The sequence below is a fragment of the Mytilus californianus genome, unplaced genomic scaffold (genome assembly GCF_021869535.1).
Source record: "Mytilus californianus isolate M0D057914Y unplaced genomic scaffold, xbMytCali1.0.p SCAF_10, whole genome shotgun sequence".
Lineage (NCBI taxonomy): Eukaryota > Metazoa > Mollusca > Bivalvia > Mytilida > Mytilidae > Mytilus > Mytilus californianus.
In genome coordinates, this window is record NW_026262582.1 from 50,333,909 (window position 1) to 50,354,608 (window position 20,700).

The following is a 20,700-nucleotide window of genomic DNA, read 5'->3' on the forward strand; positions in this document are numbered from 1 at the left end:
ATAGAGAAAAACAGACCAAAAGCTAAAGAATAGAGAATAATGGGGTGCTGAAATATAATGAATAGAGAGTATTGGGGTGCTGAAATATAAAGAATAGAGAATAATGGGTTACTGAAATTTGAAGAAGAATATATAGAGAAGCATGGGCAAACGTATGTCTTTAATTTTAGTTCATTTATATGTTTTGGAGTTTAGTGTGACGTCTATTTTCACTGAACTAGCACATAATTTTTTTAGGGGCCAGCTGAGGACCACCTCCGGGTGCGGGATTTTCTGGCTGAATTGAAGACCCATTGGTGGCCTTCGGCTATTGTCTGCTCTTTGGTCGGGTTGTTGTCTCTTTGACATATTCCCAATTTCCATTCTCAATTTTATTATTGCACTAGATACATTATTAACACAGAATCTGCAAACGAACACAAACAATCTTTGAAAAGTAGATTGATCGATTGATTGATATAAGCTTTACGCCACTTTAACGCAAAAAGCCTAAATCAAGCGAAAAATAAGAAAGACATCATGGATATCTTTGAATTTCTAAACCATGTCATTTATAGAAAACAACATCATGAACATGGTAATTGTTATTTTCAAACTTACTAATTCTTTATTGAAATAAATTTTTAATAGCCGTTCGATCGTGTTTTCTGCCTCAAGATGTGATTTTCGTTGCCATTTAATAGCCTGAAAAAAAGGACTAAAATATGTTAGTGATTTGTGTGATGTAGACGATATATCATATATTGTATATAAAATACATGGGGAAAGCAGTGAAACCATGATTTTTTAAATTGTAAATTAAATCAAGGTGGTTTCCAAACAGTCCAATGCTTACGGTTTCTCGATATGTTCATTGTACGTTTTATTATATTTCTACATAGATGCATTTTAGATAGGAATAAGGGTGATATTTTTATGGATGCTAAAAGTATGCTTTTGCCCTTTAGATATGTTTGTTTGCTCATGTTGGGGTATTATATATTGAATTTTATACATATTTCCTTGTTTATTCTCTTTGTTGTTTTCCCAATAAACTTTCAGCGTAAAACACAATATTAAATTATAGCTTTTACCCAGACAGGGAGGACGGGCATGCTGTGAATTTCCGCAGTACTTTTCTGTATGTTCAATATCAGAATATATTTTTTGCAGGTTGAGTGGTCCCTATGGATTGTTATCATCTGACATTTTGTGTTACCGCGTTAAACATTGATCTTAACGTGTCGGTCTAGTATATTTATCTTTTGATGTTTTCCGCTAACTTGTAACCGCTATCTTTTTTCAGTGTGTTCAATCATTGGAAATAAAGAAGCAAAAGTACGTTACTCTGTTCTTATGTCGAACATTAATTTTGCAAAAACAAACCAAGGAATAAGAACAATCAATGAAAAACAAACAAACACACAAAACGAAAACAAAGAAAAAAATAAACAACCAAACAAACAGAAATAAATAAATATAGTAATCTGTCAAATACAATATAAAGAATGATTTTAAAGATATTAATCTTATTGTTTACTTGTTTACTCACAAAAATTATTTTCACAAATATACATAAATGTATTGGAGCATACATTGTCATTCCACTTTCCACTGGACAATAGAGTAACGCAATCTTCGTTACCTCCATGATTGTTTGGTTCACCTTTGTTGTAGTTTTTATATTTCACCAGCTGTTGATCATAGGACCATCGGAATTCCCCTTCTTTTAAATCAATTAGTCCAATCCAGTATGTAGAAGCTTTTTACAACAAAAATAAACAAACAAATGCAAATCAATATGTTGTTGCATACTGTCTATTGTAACTATCTAGTTTTTTACAAAGTACAATACTCAAATATTGACAAAATATTTAGAAATTAAAAACAAATGCTAAAACATTGGGATGCTTCGAAACTGTTTCGCATCAATTTAAAATTTATGAATAAAAATACAATAAGAAGTATGTCAGCAACTACTTACTGGTTATATCCGTGTTTGTGATTAAAAAGAAATGAATTCACAAACGAATAAAATACTGGAAAACGCAAAAGACATTTTTCAAAAATGCACCAATGGGAAAACGTACATGTGACCAGCCAAAAAAGACTGTGTATAATTGACTTGTATGAAAACAAGCTACAATGTATACCTTTTAAAAGTATATGAAGATAGAAACCGACAACCAAGAAGTTGTGACTTAACAGTGATACGAAAAATGCGGGGGGGGGGGGGGGGGGGGATCTGATATTCTTTTGTTATCATCAATATAAAGTGCATGCATGAATGTGGAAAGCATGAATTTGATACATTTTGTAAGTGACATGTTTGAAAATGTGTCAAACTGTATAACCTACCAATATAAAGGAAGGCCCCAAAACTCAGGAGAAAGTTATCTACTGTTACTGCGAACAATGTTACGAAAATCATTTATACGAACACCAATGTAAAGTATCTACACGTATAAGGCATACAGGTAGTTAAAATTTAAAAATCATACGTGAATTAAAACAGACATCATCATACGAAAACCGGAAAAAAATACGAAAATAAAAATAAAAATAAAAAAGCAATAATGATTGGGCAACACGAACCCAACCAAAAACCGGGATGATCTCATTTTCTCCGGATGGGTATGCTCCAGTAGTTGTATTACTTGCAAGTAAAAATACCCTGATAAGTCGCATTCGGTAATTTCACAATCGAGGAAAAGAGTACGAGGTTGTGGTTACTACAAATGTAACATATTCGTCAAGTGGTAATTTCTGACACAGATAATCAATAACGGTCGACCAAATCATCCTTATTTTCGTAAAACTTTCGAAGGGATGACTTCAACTTTACCATTCGGTACCCTTAGGGCAATAGCTTCTATAAAAGCAGGAACCCTTAGGGCAATAGCTTCTATAAAAGCAGGAACCCTTTGTCTAAGAAATCACGATATGAAACAGAAACCCTGCAATATTGTATCAACTGGAAAATAATTCATATGCAGGAGTTGTTGGAATGTTGCTACACAGAAAGGAAAATTTCACAATGGGAGAATTGAAATCAACTTTTAAGTCTTTAGATTTAGTACTAGACTGACGCCATTGGAAATTTCGTTAAGATACCTACGGTATAGGTTACAAGTATGAAACCTGGTACCAAATATCAAGACGCTTTGACAGTGACGGATCCGAAACCATGGCATACTGTATAGCTTATCAAAAAAAGAATGTTTCCAAAATTCAGAACAAACAAAATGTTAGTTACAGAGAAAAATTGCGACGATTACTGTTTACACCTTCATCACGGAAGAACATATAATAATGTAGTCGGAAAGCAGGAAGTCGATAAAAGAGGGACGAAAGATACCAGAGGGACAGTCAAACTCATAGATCGAAAACAAACTGACAACGTCATGGCCAAAAATAAAAAGACAAACAGACAAATAATAGTACAGATGACACAACATAGAAAACTAAAGACTAAGCAACACGAACCCCACCAAAAACTGGGGGTGATCTCAGGTGCTCCGGAAGGGTAAGCAGATCCTGCTCCACATGTGGCACCCGTCGAGTTGCTTATGTTATTACAAATCCGGTAAATAGTCTAATTCGGTAAGTCACATTCGTGAAAAGGGAAGGGTATTGTAGTTACGACATAAGGAACATATCCGATATCATCTGTGAAACGGTTATTCCATAACGGTCAACCAACTCGTGATGGCGTCCGTAAAATTTACGAAGGGATGACTTCAACTTCACCATTTGGAACTCTTGGTTTAATAGCTTCCTTGTGAGCAGCAATCCTCTATCAAGGAAATCATGATAGGAAACACAAGCCCGGGAATATCGTATCAATTGGGAGATATATACTCCGTATGCAGGCGCTGCTGGAATGTTGCTACATAGAAATGGAAAGTTCACAATTGGGAAGCTGAAATCATCTCTTTTGTCGTAAAGTTTTGTTTTCAACCGACCCTCATTGTCAATTTCTAGATGTAAGTCAAGATATGAGGCAGACTTAACTGTATCTGTAGTATCCTTTATCTCTAGTTCGATGGGATAGATTCGTTCATCATAGTCACCAAATTTTGTATTATTTAGTGAGAGAACATCATCTATATAGCGGAACGTAGAGTTAAAGGATATTGCTAACTTCTTATCTCTCTTCTAAAGAAGCTTCTGTATGAAGTCAGCCTCATAATAATAAAGAAACAAGTCGGCAAGAAGAGGGGCACAATTGGTTCCCATTGGAATTCCGACAGTCTGTTGAAAAACACGTCCTCCAAACGTAACAAATATGTTGTCAATCAAGAAATCAAGCATCTTGATAATGTCAGTTTCAGAGAATTTTTTGTTTGAATCAGAGTGATTCTTTACAAAGTAGGATTTATCCCTCCCCAAGACAAGATACTTGTATCTACGTTCGCCATTCTTTTTAATGAAACAAAGTAATACCAACTCTTTCAATTTGTCTTTTAGTTTGAAATGGGGAATACTTGTGTAAAGTATAGAAAAGTCAAATGTTTTAATACTATTGCAAGATGAGAGAGTCTTAGATTGTATGTACTCTAAAAGATCTTTGGAATTTTTTAGTATCCACATCTGATTCACGCCATCTCTAGAATAGGCAGTTTCACAATAACTTTGGAGCCCGGCTTTGATTGCTGATAAAATAGATGTTAATAATTTAGAAAGAGGTTTCGTGGAGCACTTGGAAGACCCAGCAATATACCGTTGTTTGTAAGGACACTTATGTAGTTTAGGTATCCAATACAGTGATGGAAGATCCAGTTCTTCGTCTTTGATAAGTCACGGTTTGAAAAAGGTGTCATTAGGATATATGGTACAGCTTACCAATTTAAAAAAAAAGCTCTGATTTGATTTTTTAATGAGAAAGATGAGACAAAATTTATCAAGAACAGACGGACAACGGAATTGAAAAAATGAACACAAGATGGACGAACTGAGGTAAAATTCTTCTTTGAAGCGGGGGCATAAAAGATATATCTAAAAGTAATTTCTTATGGATATGAAAACTTTTTAAATTACAAGGCTTATAGTTTGTTATATTAGACAAGAGTTTTTTCTACATCAAACACATGTCAGAAGAGCTCCAACCAAAGGCTAATTAAATACGAAGTTTGCCAAATACAGCGTAGTCTGTAGATGCATAGGAATAAAATTAGTTATTCGAATAATTCAATATTTCATATACCACAAAGTAACAAGAATTAAACTTAATAATGATATTTCATGTCAACAAAGAAGTGCTTACTATAAGGCTTGTGATACCCTAAAAGGAGGGTGATATTAACACTAATAGAATTTATCCCTAAAACTCGACTTTTTAATATCATTTCTAAAATTTAATATTTATAATCTAGTATAAGAAAATTAAAAACAAATAGACATTTTCATACTCTACTGTTTACTTTTAGAGAATAAACGTTAAAACTTGTGTAGTCATATTTTGTGTTGTTAAAAGCAACTTTCAGATCAATTTGCTTCCGGGACAAATATCGGTCATAACCTTTGACCAAATTTTTTTTTTAAATACCTATAGGGGTAACACACACATCTTAAGGGATCATTAAAATGTATGTTTCATGTAAATCATGCCGTTTGAAGGGCATAGTATCAAAATTACATTAAGTTTAGATAAAATCATGATTATCATCGTGAGAGCATACAATTTTGACGTCATAATGCTATCATTTCTTTTATAATGCATCAAACTACATATCAGATAGTTTACACATTTGTTCATATAACGATTACTAAAACTTCTGTCACGTGAAATTAAATGGAATTTCAGGTCAACATTGCCCCTTCATGAATCTATTCCTTTGGTTGGTTGTTATGTATATGTTTTCTTTTCTTTTTTTTTCCGATATATTTCATTACTGAACTATATTGAAACATGTAATACATTTGGATATTAACTGTTTTACCTACAGAATAAATCACGTACATAAATGGTAACTATGGCTACACAAGCTGCATGTAATTAACATGCGATAATTATAGTTAATGCATTGGATAGTTAATTCAAACACTAAACATATGCTAAAGGCGTTTTCCTTCTGCAATGAATAAACTAAAATTCATACCTGCAAGTTGTGATTTCAGCCAATTATTTTCTGGCTTGTCGTCTATCTTCACAAGATGACCACCTATATGTTTACATTTTCGCTGAAAAGAAAAGATTAGAGAATAACTGTAGAAGTAGTAAAAACTCATAAAAATAACAGACTTAATACCCTGCCACGTCCACTCTGTGTTTTTGTTAGATGTATTTCTGCTTTGTATTGATCTGATGAGTTAAGCCCTTTTCAACTGATTTTTATAGTTTGTTCTGATGTTGTACTGTTACACCACTGTCCCAGGTTAAGTGGCGAGGGTGGGGGGTTGGCGCGCCTTTAACCCACCTCCCCACATTCTGTATGTGCCTCTCCCAAGTCAGGAGTAATTCAGTGGTTGTCATTTATTGCTGTATATCATATTTGTTTTTCGTTCATTATTTTGTACATAAAACAGGCCGTTAGTTTTCTCGTTTGAATTGTTTTACATTTGTCATTTCGGGGTCTTTTAAAGCTGACTATGCGATATGGGTTTTACTTATTGTTGAATGCCGTGCGGTGACCTATAGTTGTTAATTTCTGTGTCATTTGGTCTCTTGTGGAGAGTTGTCTCACTGGCAATCATACCACATCTTTTTTTTTATATTAATAATAAAAAAATTGTGACTATTGTGATGCTACTCTGTAGGGCTAAAATGTCCAACAGTAGTGACATCAACCCAGTGGTTGTAAAATTTCATAAAGATGCAAGGCTTACAAATATAACTTGGCACACAAGACGTGTGTTTTGTATCCAATGAGATATGACATTCCTTTACTTAAAGCTTGCATGTTAAGTAAAATCTTGTACTTGTCTTTTGAAATTAACAGAATGTATGATTTATTAATTGAAAATGCTGATATACTATACATATAGCATTTTACAATGTCATACGAAGCATACTCTTTCTGGACATCTTTTCAACTATCTGTTATTATTTATACGCAGTCGTCGTTCTTTTCGTACTCGAAGTAGCAAGATTGTTGACACAACAAAAAATGTGACTTTTAACAGAAAAAGGCGCAATGACAACATACCAAAGCGTGTTTCATCCTTCAAATTTAAATTATGACGATAAAAATCAGCTAGTTGCGGGTGTTTAGCGAAAACATTAATGCTCCATGGCAAATAATTGATTAAAATGTATATAAAAGTATTGAAAATAGCACTTTATACATGTGTTGATTTCGAAGAACTTTTCTAGATTAACTTTCATCAGTAACACTAACCAAAAACATTTAAAGCCAAAGATGTAACACTACTTATACAAGATCGTATGGGATTTAAAAGAATTACAAAATCCATTTGAGGTCAATTTTGCCAAGAAAGACTTGGAACCTATTTTTTTTAATAATTTCGCAAATTATCATCAGTTATATATATACCTATATGGAGTTATTTTCATTCAGAACGATAGGTCATTCTTTCGAAGAATCAACCCGGACGATACCATGTTTCAATGAAATATGCTCCAAGGCATAAAATAATGACCTGTGTGGGGTCATTATTTTCCTTGATAAAAATGCATACTATAATTTACTTCAAAATTATATTCGTCTGATAGTTTCTGTTGCCGATTTGGGAATTTATTTTTTAAAGTTCAATCTATGATAGGTGTAAAAAAAATCGTCATTGCCCGAATTTTATTTTTAGAAACAAATAATGTGAAGTTTTGTTAATTTATCGCTACGATACAGAGACATTATCATATATGCGAGATGAATTTTAATGTAAAACTTTAATTACACTTTAAAATAAAGCCAGATTTAACATATTCGTGTGTAAGGTTTTGAAAATCTTATTGATTCACACTGAATAGGTTGATTAATTGATGGGTACTTAACGTCCAGTGGCAAATATTTCATGCATGTTCAGGACGGTATACACTGAATAGGAAATCATACTGTGACCTACATGTATTGATATTCGTTTTCGTGTAACATGTACATGTATCACGATTTCGTGCCCCTTTCGTGTCAGTTCTTAACTTTTTTACATTTATGTATACCTTTTACTCTATCAAATGATTAACTAATAAAATATTCTTGAATAACATTCACGTACCTCAAAATGAGGTCGGGTGGGGGGAGGGTATATAATTATATCCTGATTATCTGTTAAAAAATGTATTGCTATTCAAAAGAATATCATTCTTAATATTTCATTCGATTCGATTCAATTAAAATTGTTGAAAAAATAATCACTTTTCCGCGATAAAATGTCATTACAAATAGACCAAAAAAAAAACATAGCACCTCCCCTTTCCATAAACTAAGTTGGTACAATAAATTACTTACAAAGTGTCTTGTATTTTTCATACACCGTTATCAGATGGTAACAGTTCATTTGGGTCTTACTTCATGCAGTTACAGTAATATTTTTATTGTGTATGGATAATAATTTCTAAGGTTTATATCTAGATTAATTAGTGAGTTTTATTTCATATTCTAAATGAGCCGTAGGGCGTGTTAAAACCTGAACGCATTAGAAAGGAATATTCCACTTTAGTGTGGTCGGTAAAATAAGATGCTAAATTTTGCAAATCTTTATAAAAAAACAATATTTTTTTGACGGTATATAAGTCAGATAATGCATATTTTTAGGTTTTTCTTGTCGTAGAACACACCTCGGGGTGTCAGGATTGCCCAAAGAAAGACCTCCCTACGGTCGGTCTTTCATTTGATCAATCCTGACACCCCTCGGTGTGTTCTACGACAAGAAAAACCTTAAAATATGCATTATCTATAACAGAATTGATTTGCAAAAGTATGTTATAAATCATGTCCATTACCGAGCTGATTATATCCTCGAGGATTAATAGTCCGACAGCAGCGGTAGCAACATAATGTTGGAATAAATGTAAATGACTTAAATTAGTTTTCGATTGGTATATTGCAAGAAATTAAATTATATACAATATTTTGCATTGCAACTTTAGACATATGGTTCCATATGTTGAGAGACAGATCCCTATAGGTTTTAAGTTCACTACGTCTAAGGTTAATGTCATGGTTACTAAATATAGTCTAACTTGTGTGCAGAAAAATAGTTTCCGGATAATACATCACAAATTTTATATTCTGTTCAGGTATCCTTTTTTTATTAGAGTTCAATTAATATGTGTCTTACCTCAGCATCAAACCAGGATTTAACATCGTCACCAAGGTAATAGCAATGTCCATTGTATTTCCGCCATTGTTTTTCTGTATAAGATGTATTTTTTAATTAGATAACTACAGTTATAAGATCAAAAAGATACAATAACTGTAAGCGCCAGGTAACATAAAGAATTTTTCGTCAGTAATATTAGAAAAATAATATCTGTTTTGAAATTTTTACTCTTTATTTTTAACCCCTGTTCATTCCGTTTACAACTCACCAGAAACATCTTTTGTATATGATAAACTAATCGACATGCTCTTGGTTATTCTTAAAACAGAATGTACGTACAATGTCAATAATCATTTTCATTACGTAATAGAATAACGGAATTATTGTATCCGTTCTTATTATCCAGTGGTCACACGAGAGAGAATCACAATCGAATAAAAACCAACAATGACTCCAAAAACAAACAAAGAAAGCATTAAAAGAGGTTAACATATTAAAAACAAACAAGGGACGAATAAGTAGCGAATAAGTAACAGGGTATTAGTAGAGCACAGAGACGGGTACATATACGCACCACAAGGTAATTTCACAGCACCAAACCCATAACTAATACCAGAGACAAGAAAATAGAAGAAAACACACCTTAAAAGTGAGTAACACATTAAAAGCGAATAAGTAATGAATAAGGAATAAGGAATAAGTAACAAATAAGGAATAAGTAATGTCACGGATTAGGAATAAGGAATAAGTAACCAACTTGACGACCCTAATCAAACTAAGGTCTTATGAATTTCAAATTGCACACGGTACATAACGCAAGGGTATTATATCCACATTATACATATCTTAAAGGTAAGCGTACAAACTTTCAAACTAATGGCTGGACATTGAAATGAAAACCTGCATTTATATAGGAATAAAAAAATAAAAACAAATTAAACACAAACAAATAAATACGTATTATTTAATGCAAAACATTCCAGTGCTGTATGTATTCATCAAACTAAACTTACTTGCTAGATCTGTTTCCATGGATTTCAAATCGGTATCAAGCCCTAAAACCTTTTTTCCGAGGTCAGCATGTAAAGTTTTGAGTTTCTGCCTAACAGTTTCAAACTCTTTCTTAGCCTTGCTTGACAGACATGGCAGTGAGAAGACGTCAAATGTTGCCAGGGCCAGAATAACAACGAAGGTTAACAAATACATTGCTAAGAAAACATTCAAAGGAAAGTATTTTAATAATAGTTCTAAAATTATTTAATATAAATAATAATTGAATATATAAAAAGAAAAGTTATTAATATGAAGTGCATTACTAAAATATATTGTTTAGGAATTGGACCTTTTTAACTCGTCTTACGCTTTTTCGTTTTCATCTCTCTTAAATATAAATCTCCTTGTTTCTTTTGCTTGCAAAACGCAATTAATGTGTGTGAAAATTCTCACTGTAGCCATGTCTTTTATCACAGTATTTATATAACATGTATAGGTATATTAGTATATTATACGTTATTCAGGTCTCATATATGATATTCCCGAGTAAGGGTTTATTCTAGAAATGTCACATTATATACCCTGTGTGAATCTTGATTAAGAGTTATATTACAGATTATCCCTGTCTTCATGTTTTTCCCTGTACAATGTTTTTGTTGACCATTCACCATTCAATATAGACTCTGAATTTTTGAAAAACTAAGGCTTTTCTACCTCAGGAATAGATTACCTTAGCCGTATTTGGCAAAACTTTTAGGAATTTTTGGTCCTCAATGCTCTTCAACTGCAAATTTTATTTGGCCTTTTTAACAGTTTTTGATTCGAGCGTCACTGATGAGTCTTTTGTAGACGAAACGCGCGTCTGGCGCACATATAAATATTATCCTGGTATCTATGATGAGTTTATTTACAACCACTGGGTCGATGCCACTGCTGGTGGAGTTTTTATTCCCCGAGGGTATCACCAGCCCAGTAGTCAGCACTTCTGTGTTGACATGAATTATCATTGATATGGTCATAATTATAAATTAACTGTATATAAAACTCTGAATTTTTGAAAAACTAAGGCTTTTCTACCTCAGGAATAGATTACCTTAGCCGTATTTGGCAAAACTTTTAGGAATTTTTGGTCCTCAATGCTCTTCAACTTCGAATTTTATTTGGCCTTTTTAACATTTTTTTATTCGAGCGTCACTGATGAGTCTTTTGTAGACGAAACGCGCGTCTTGCGCACATATAAAATTTTATCCTGGTATCTATGATGAGTTTATAGATAGTCAGTGCATGTTTCGTAATATTTTGTTTTCTTCATTTAAATACACATATTTATCTAGACAAATAAATTTTTGTCCCGTTAGAGATAGTTTAAAAATAAAGTTTTTAGCTTTCATATACATATAGATATACTGTTCGTGTGTAAGTGATACTTTTGTGTATTTTGGTCACCAGAAATATTGATAAACACAATCTGATAGTTTTTCGCATACGTGAATACTTAATTATAATAATTTTAAAATTTAGAATCTTATGCGTAAAAAGTTGTTTTTGAATTAAAAAAAAAAGTAAAGAAAGTCATCATTTTAAGACCCTTTGAGAGCCTTTGACATTCTGTTACTATTATGTAGATAAATACGCCACATAGAAACGTTCGCTAATATTGAAGTTAGTGCGGTTCCAATTACGGTGAAAAAAAACGCCTTGTATACCTCGGTTCTTTAAGGAATATATACTGACATCTTTGTTGTTGTTGTAAGATCACTTAACTCGAAACATTTGTTATCCGTAACATGTACTTCTATTGCTTTATTCATTTTGATTAATTGATGTGATTACCATGTTAACGTCTTATATAATTTTAGGATATTTACTGTTTGTGAAGTATTAATACTGTGCATGACTTGACTGTAATTGAAATATTAAATCAAACTAGATTTCCAGAACTTTCAAATGTCCGTCTTAAATGGCAAGAAGAATTTAAAAAAAACGGATTAATATTTACCTTTTGTTATTAATTTAAAACTGTCAACCAAACCCAACAGGGACATGTTCCATGGGTTAAACAAGGAGAATAATGTATTTGAGCAAGAGAGAAATAGCAGGGTTAAACCCGTTTTCGTTGTCCCTTTTTGTTTCAGTTATATGGGTTCACATGGTTACGGATACCACTTCCAAACACACACTTTATTTCATTAAGACTTTTAGAAAATTAAACAATTCTAATTGGTATGAACCTAAAATCATCCAGTCTTGTTGAATGATTAAGTAGTTTTTCAAATATTTTTCTTTTGTTAATTCAGTACTCTGCAGACATGAACAGGCAGTTAATCCAGTACTGTTCTGTAGGTTTTCAGACAATTAAGTATGCAATCGTTTTGTACGGGTAAAGATCAACTTCTGAACAGCCTGGACATAGACTGAACAGATCTTAATTGACTTCAAGCGAAATGGCTGAACTAAATTCACCGCAGTTGCCTAGTCTGCAAATTGACTGAAAGACTGAACCTGACTTAATTATTTATTTTACTTTTTTTTCAGATCTGTTCAGATTTAAATAACCGTCTTAGTTAATAATTGGTTAAACACAATTACGATTTAATAGTTATAATTGTTAAAATTAATATACCCCATGTGTATTTTAGTCAAACCTCTTTTATAATGTTTTTTAGCTAATAAAGTCATTTTTTATATTTTGGGTTGTAGAAAATATAACGACAGTAAAAGAACTTTATAATAAAATTGAAATTAACATCAATCTACAATTTTTTTTTACTATTCAATGATAACAAAGGAAGAAATCATGAAATAAGTTTTAGAAGACTTACCTGCTATAACAGAAAAGGTACGAATAACTCAATCCAATTGAACGGAAACATGATATTCAAAAATGAAATGAAATCTAACACTCAGATCAACAATGATCCTTACGTGATTTTATCCAAATAATGCAACATGTGTTACTATTTTCGCTGTTTTACTTCCATAAAGTAAAAATACTAAAAAATCAATAAAAAAAAGTCTGCAAAGTAAGCAAGAAAAAGAAAAATAGGAGTTTGGTTAATCATATTTGATTAATAGTATTCCTTACGTATTTCGCATACAAAGAATGTTCGAGAACGGAAAAAATGTTTGATACTAGTATTTATTTAAACCCAAAATGCACTACTATATAGCTATATCATATAAAATATGAAAAAAGTAAAATAACAAAAATACCGAACTCAAAGGAAAATTCAAAACGGAAACTCTCTTTACAAATGGGAAAATCAAAAGCTCAAACACATCAAACGAATAGAAAACAAGTGTCATATTCCTGACTTGGTACAGGCATTTCCTTAGGTAACACATGGTGGATTAAACCTGGTTTAATAGCTAGCTAAACCTCTCACTTGTATGACAGTCGCATAAAATTCCATTATATTGGCAACAATGTATCAGCGAAAAAAAACAGACATAATAGTTCAAATAAATGCACGTACCAACGTTGTTTATTGTAATTTCAAAAGGCGATCTGAGGTTAAAAAAAAAACTGAGGTGTTAAATAATTCAATAGTAGTGTACTGCTGTTCAATAGTCATAAATCGATTTAACTGTAACAAATCCGGGTCACAAACCAAAACTGAGGGAAACACATCAACTAAAACCATTGCACGTAAACATTTTAAACCATCAGGTAATTAGGCATAATCTTTTTTAAATCAAGATGAGTTCTACATTTATAAAGTTATATAATGATATGTATTGTTATTTGAATCGAAAACAGGGATACCAACAAACCTTTTATGTTTACAATGTCTTAGCTCTTTGGAATAGTCGTCATATCAGTATATTTCCTGATTGTTTCCTATTCCAGATCGAAACATTTTTACTGAGTATGGATTCGCATGGCGATGGATGCATAGCAGGAGATGTTTACTCTGCCGATATATCCGGTCTGGCTCCTTTTGGAGTTCATGCGATTCTGTCAGTTTTTGTTGTTAAACATTGATTTATATCTTTTAACTCGATTTATGAGATTTGAACATCAGTTAACTGATGTTGCCTCGAATTGAAAGTAGGTAATTTTCAAAAGTGTATTAATGCATTTAGGTTTGTTTGAATATACAAATGCTGTAAATTGTTGAGCTCATTTAACTCTTTAGCGTTTGTATAAGGTTTTATCTGGGATAAGTGACACGCGATATTAATTGTGTAGACAAGTTAAAATTGGATTGCTTCGCTTTATCATACTTTTAAGTAAGATGTGGCTTATGTGATTGTTTAAGTATGGGAAAGGTGTTATTTATCTCCTTTGTGCATGTACTCATAAGTGTGGTATTATAAACCCGTCTTAGAAGGGAACTTTAGTTTGTCCATGAACACTTCCTACAATAACGTAAGTTTGCTTAAAACAATTCCCACAAAATTTAAATGGATCTATAATTTGTCATTCCACAGTTATAGTTAATTTGACGGTCAGATTAATGAAAGGTAATATTCTACATGTCATGCACTACATCTAGTATGCTAGGATCAATTTAACATATTTTACACTTTTTTTTTTGGTATTACTGAATCTAGATTTGCATTGGAATTGTATTCGGGGTATCATGTGATGTTTGCGTAGCTGGTTTTTTATATATCATTTGGTTTTATAAAATGGAATACATGCATTCTTACAAAATTTTTGAAGATCATTGTAATGTTATTTTTAAGTGTTGTTGTATATTTATATATAGGCATATGATCACTAAGAAACTTGTTCATCTTTGCCCTTCCTCCTATTTATCAATATGAATGTTACTCGACGTTGCATAAGCAAGATAAACCAGTAAAGGCAACTATATTCATTGATTGAGTGTCGGATCAGATATTAAATACCCATATTGTAATTTTGTCCATATTTAATATCTTCTCCTGTTCTGGACATGTTCCAAATTCTTTATCTCTTTCTAGCCAATATCATCAGGCAACCAATAAGAACCGATATTTTTTACGTAATGATTTCAAAAAGGCGTCAATATCGCATGAAACTAATAGCTTCGCACCGTGATGCGAAACAAAACAGCTATATAAATTGATTGATGTGTCCCAGTATAGTTCTCAACTTATTACATGTTCCCTGCCCTAATGAGATATCAGCAAATGATGTTGCCAAATTGACTATTCCAGCATTGTAAATCTTGAAACCAAATATAAAGAAAACAAGCTTAGACTCAAATTTGCCTTGGAAGTCCTTAGAACTCACCTGCACCTAATGTTTTCCTAGTCACTCGATACAGGCTTCTCCTGTATTTTTGTTTATAATTGTACTGTTACATGTTTGGTAAAATTTTAATTTTATTTATTACGGAATAGAAGGGAGCTGATACCAATAGAAATAAAGATCGTGATTCAATACTTTAATCATATATATTAACACATAAATATTTTTTATAAATATACATATGTTTATTTATATGTATGATACACTTTTACCTTATCATTTTTCTTATTTTCTAAACAAAATAGACATAGTCATAAATTAACTTCATTAAAGTCATAAAGTTTATTGTGATTATAATGTTAAGAAAATTATTGAACCAATGCATGCGAATATACTAAACTAAGTCCTCTAAATATGCACGTTTTTTACACTTATTACGAATTTTAAACATTTTATCGACAAATGTTTCATTCAGAAATTGTTGATTGCAAGCTAATTAACTTTCGAGTTTGTTGCAGTAGTTTACCGGATCGTGACATAGATAAACTATCAACACAGAATCGTGGAGCAAGTGAACAATAAGTTAATTGATAGAGCTATGTTAATTTGGTATTATACTGTCAACGCGTTCTTATTTTTTAATTAAACTTTTCCATAGCAGTGGTAAAATGAGTTGGTGTATTTGATTTGTTTTATATTACTATATACCTTCCAGTGCATGTTTGTTTACATGATATCATTACGGTTTCCCTCGAAATTATGCTGTGCAGTGGCCAAAAATCTAACGAGAGGAGTTGTAGATAAGGTCATTGACGTCACTTTGTGTGTTTTTTTAGAATTTCAAAAGTGACGTCACTTTGTGCGTTGAGGCTTTGGCTAACTCGGCTGTGTATTTTTATGTGTTGGATTAAGTTGTTTTATGTAATGTATCCGTTTTTATTCTGTAGTTAGTCCCTACTTCGGTTTTATCATGTATATCTATTATATAATCATTTTATAAAATTTACTGTTTGCAAAATTATAAATTATTCTAAATAATACAGATGTTCTTGTCCCAGGCAGAAAACCCTGGCCGTGTTAGGCGCAACTTTTTGGAAGTTTTGGTCCTCGGTGCTCTTCAGCTTTGTACTTGTTTTAGCTTTCAAACTATTTTCTTTTTTCATCTGAGCGTCACTGGTTGGTCTTGTGTGGACGAGACGCACGTCGGGTGTATTGAATTTTAAGCCTAGTACCTTTTGTTAGCTGTTATTCGTGTGTTTCTTTGTCCTATATGTTCTCCCATTTATTTGTATTGTGGTCCTGTCATGTGATTTTATCGTTTTGGTGTTGTGTTTGACGTTGCCATAAAAGCGGGAGGTTTGGCATGCCACAAAACCAGGTTCAACCCACCATTTTTTTCTTAAAATGTCCTGTACCAAGTCAGGAAAATGGCCATTGTTATATTATAGTTCGTTTCTGTGTGTGTTACATTTTAATGTTGTGTTTTTGTTGTGCCGTTGTTCTCCTCTTATATTTGATGCGTTTCCCTCAGTTTAAGTTTGTAACCCGGATTTGTTTTTATCTCTATCGATTTATGAGTTTCGAACAGCGGTATACTACTGTTGCCTTTATTGATAACGGAAAAATATCGGCGAATTAGAGTACGGATAGACAAAAGTTCAAAACAGTACATTTCTGCAGATTTTGATCAGATAAAGTATTTTCTTTTACAAGAAAGTCCACTTACACTTGTTTTATAGTGAAACTTAGCCATACAAGTATTTAAAACATATTTAACTTTTTTCTAGATTTAAAGTATCGTATGACTTTAATATTTGTGTGTAAATTGTACTGTTAAAATGATACAATAACATTATGTTATGAGCTTGTAATTATTATGATTATTTATCTTGGCCTAATTTGTTTTGTGTGGCCTTATAAGATGTTTACATAATTGGGTAGTGGCCTATTTATAGTTGTTTACAAAATAATGTTATTGTGCTGTTTAGAAATCACTGGAACAATCGTAGTTACTGATGGAATGATTAAATCTTTCTATTTGACTTGCATAATAATTCTAGAATGATCATAATCTACGATGCGTAGTTTAAACTTCAAAAGTTTTCCAGAAGTTTATCTTCTACAGTTTTCTAGAAGTTTCTGTTGTAACTATATATACAGACGCTGAATTGTACTAATATTCAGAAATATAGAAATAATCTCAGAAGACCTCTGAAGTTTTTGGATTGACACTTTTATTTACGTTAACAACATCATATTACTTTGTGAACTTATTGGACATATAAATATTCAGTTGGATTCTGTTACAGTTAAGAGAAGAATTCCAGATTAAGAAAAGACTATAGGATCAGACATTCAGATATTAACAGTTAAGTTGACATTTCTATGTGTATAATATTTCTTGTAAAATTGAATAATAAATCTTGTTAAATTTATTATTGATTTTTGTCTTTTACTTACTACAATTTAAAGGTGATTTCTGACCGTAAAAATTACAAATATGTTAATACAGTAAAAATATCATACTGAATAACATACATGTACAATTATAAATATTTTTTCAGAACATACGTAGAAAGATGTAAAATTATAGGGTTTAAATTCAATTCTAAAGATGGTTTGAAATTCAGATCATTATTTAGATTTGAGTGTTTGGAATGAAATTAATACGACATTGTTTGGTTTCTTCATAAGACCTTAATATATTAGTATATTTATCAAAGAGTGATTTCTCAATTAAGAGAATGGACATTTTTATTAGTCAAAACAATATTTTTTATTTTTTTTTAAGTTTGAATTGTCACGTGAATGTTACATATCAAATGACAAAAGAAATCTGCAAAAAAAACATTACAGAGTAACTCTTGAGTTGATTTTCTGTAACGCATTTGGTTTCAAAAATTAGTTTTTTGACCATAAATGAACCTGTTCAATAGAGCCGATGGTTGTTCTCTCTCAAAAACAAAACAGAACACGAAACAAAACAATAGCACTAATGCTTTCTTGGTGTAACTTTGTCTTGATATCATCAACTGTCATGGCACTGATGTAGAACACTATGAAAGTCAATGTGAGCAAGATAGAGAAGTACTTTTTGATAACAGTCTTTGACAAACGAGACATCCACATACATAAATTAATCGACATCTTCATAAACATGTGCATTGCTCATCGTGTTGGTAGATGTTTCATCACTTTCTTTGTCTTCATTTTCCGAGTGGTTGTCAATTACTTCAAGATACCCAGGTATCGCGTCATCATATATGTGAACAACAGGTTCCGATGACGGTGCTGAATGGTATCTGAAATTATTATGAATAAAAGTTAAACACTGGTTTATTGAAATGTAGTATACATACATGTATAGTTTAGATAATATAACACACTGGTCATTGTGGATAGTTGAAGCTGGCTTGATGTTCTCTATACTAATGATCGATCCTAAACGTAAACATAATATTCTCTTGTTTGCGGGTGTTCTTGCCTCAACTAATTTAACTAACCTTATTTTCTGGAAATGGATTCACATTTTTGTAAAAACGTATGGAAGTACTTCTGTTTTGAACCACCTGTGTTTCTAAAATTTACTGCGTCAGGTAATCGTAAGTTTTAAAATCCAAACATGTAAAACATTGCACAGCACAAAGACCAAACCAAGATCCTAGGTAGAAAAACAAATCCCGTAAAATGATCTTTGCCTTAGGGCTTTGCTTTCATAGTTTCAGTTGAATTATACAAAATGCTAAGGATTTTCTTCCCCAAGGGACAGATTGCCTTAAAGGTTTTTGGCACAGTTTTTTGAAATTTCTGGTTTTACAAGCTCTTTTACTTCGTATTTTATTTCGCATTTCAACTGTTTTGATTCGAGCGCCACTGATTAGTCTTATGAAGACAAAACGCGCGTCTGGCGTACCAGATTGTAAGCTTGGTATATTTTATGAGTCTTAGCAAAATAAGATAATTTTATGAACTGTTTTATACAAATAAACAATTTTAATCATGCAGAAAGCGAAGCATTATATGTTATATAAACATGATAAAACTAGTATATCACATTCATATCAGTTAAGTTCTTCACTTCTCCATGCAAAGCAAGAAAAGGAAGGGAACTTAAGAGGTAACCCATAGATCAGTTTGATCAGTTCTCACTTCACTACAATCTACAGGCAATTTCAATAGAACTTTTTGTGTCAGTGTTGTAGTATTTTATGTCTATTTTTTCACATTGAAGATATGTTTATATATGTGATCTGTCTCCTTACACACCTATAATATAATATCTCTACGTTTTACGAATTTTCGTTAGAATCAAACGATTTTATCCCCACACTTCTCATTATATTATAATGTAGTTTATTCCTCAATATAGACACTGAAAGTTCAGAGAGAGCAAATATTGTTTTAGTTAAAGTGTTGTATCTCCACTGTAATTCGGATTGTAAAGCAATCAATTATATTTAAAAATATATTTGTAATACTCTGCTTAAATTTTGTCCATGATTCAAACTCAGTACATGAGTAATTCTCAGCAAATGATGCATACCGATGTCGAAATCTCATAAATTGTTTAAGAAGACTAACCAAGTTGACAAAACAAAAAACCAACAGAATCACCATAATTTCTAAAGAAACAAGACAGATCGCGTCGAATGAGTAGTCGTCTCCTTCTATGCATGCATCTTATTCACCACCCAATATGCAAATCAACACTCCGAAAATTGGCACAATAGTTAATTTGGCACAAATTAACAGATTTGATGACTATTTTGATATATAAAGATCTAAGACTGCGAACACATTTCGCTAGTGAGTTGAGACATAGACATATCGTATCGGTTAACAATTCATGATGGTGACAGTAAATATTCTGTATTGTTGAGTTCAGTCTTTCTTCCTTTGTCGGTGCAGTGTTTGTGTATAAGCACTACCCTGCTTCCAAAGACAGTTTAGTGTAGACATAAACGAGTTTAACGTATTATCTGAGATATATAAACGCCATACGATGAGGCTGAGGCAATGTTATTGCTAAGAAATTGAAATCTGTCAGTTGGAAAGTTGATATCATAGAATCTAGCTATTTAATTTGCAGTATATGTATCATAAAAACTCATCAAAGATAGCAGGCTTATAATTCTGTGCTTGTGCATTTTGTCTGTAAAAGACTCATCAGTATCGAGGAAAATATCAAGATAAGGAGCAGATCTTTAACGTTACGATTTTATCCTTACTCTCAAGTTCACCATGACAGTTTATTCTGACAGTTCTGAAGACAATGTAGAACAGGTTCCAAATGAAAGTCATTCATTGAAGGCCATTTCTTATGC

General features: G+C 32.1%; 1 protein-coding gene across 1 annotated transcript; it reads right to left on the reverse strand.

Moving 5' to 3' along the window:
- Positions 1 to 569: 569 nt before the first annotated feature.
- Positions 570 to 13,030, reverse strand: LOC127718827 (perlucin-like protein). Its single transcript, XM_052224902.1, has 6 exons — positions 13,017 to 13,030; positions 10,215 to 10,409; positions 9,220 to 9,293; positions 6,081 to 6,162; positions 1,532 to 1,741; positions 570 to 684 (listed from the first exon to the last, which is right to left on the reverse strand). The coding sequence occupies exons 2-6, from the start codon at positions 10,405 to 10,407 to the stop codon at positions 677 to 679; spliced, it is 567 nt and encodes a 188-aa protein (XP_052080862.1). The 5' UTR covers positions 10,408 to 10,409; positions 13,017 to 13,030; the 3' UTR covers positions 570 to 676.
- Positions 13,031 to 20,700: the final 7,670 nt, after the last annotated feature.

What these genes read in the sequence shown, in the direction of transcription:
- LOC127718827 (XM_052224902.1), bottom strand. Translation starts at nt 10,407, where the DNA reads ATGTATTTGTTAACCTTCGTTGTTATTCTGGCCCTGGCAACATTTGAC. An exon ending in AATCCTGGTTTGATGCTGAG is followed by an intron (nt 6,163 to 9,219) that starts GTAAGACACATA and finishes TTTTCTTTTCAG; the next exon opens with CGAAAATGTAAACATATAGG. An exon ending in GCTGAAATCACAACTTGCAG is followed by an intron (nt 1,742 to 6,080) that starts GTATGAATTTTA and finishes TGTTGTAAAAAG; the next exon opens with CTTCTACATACTGGATTGGA.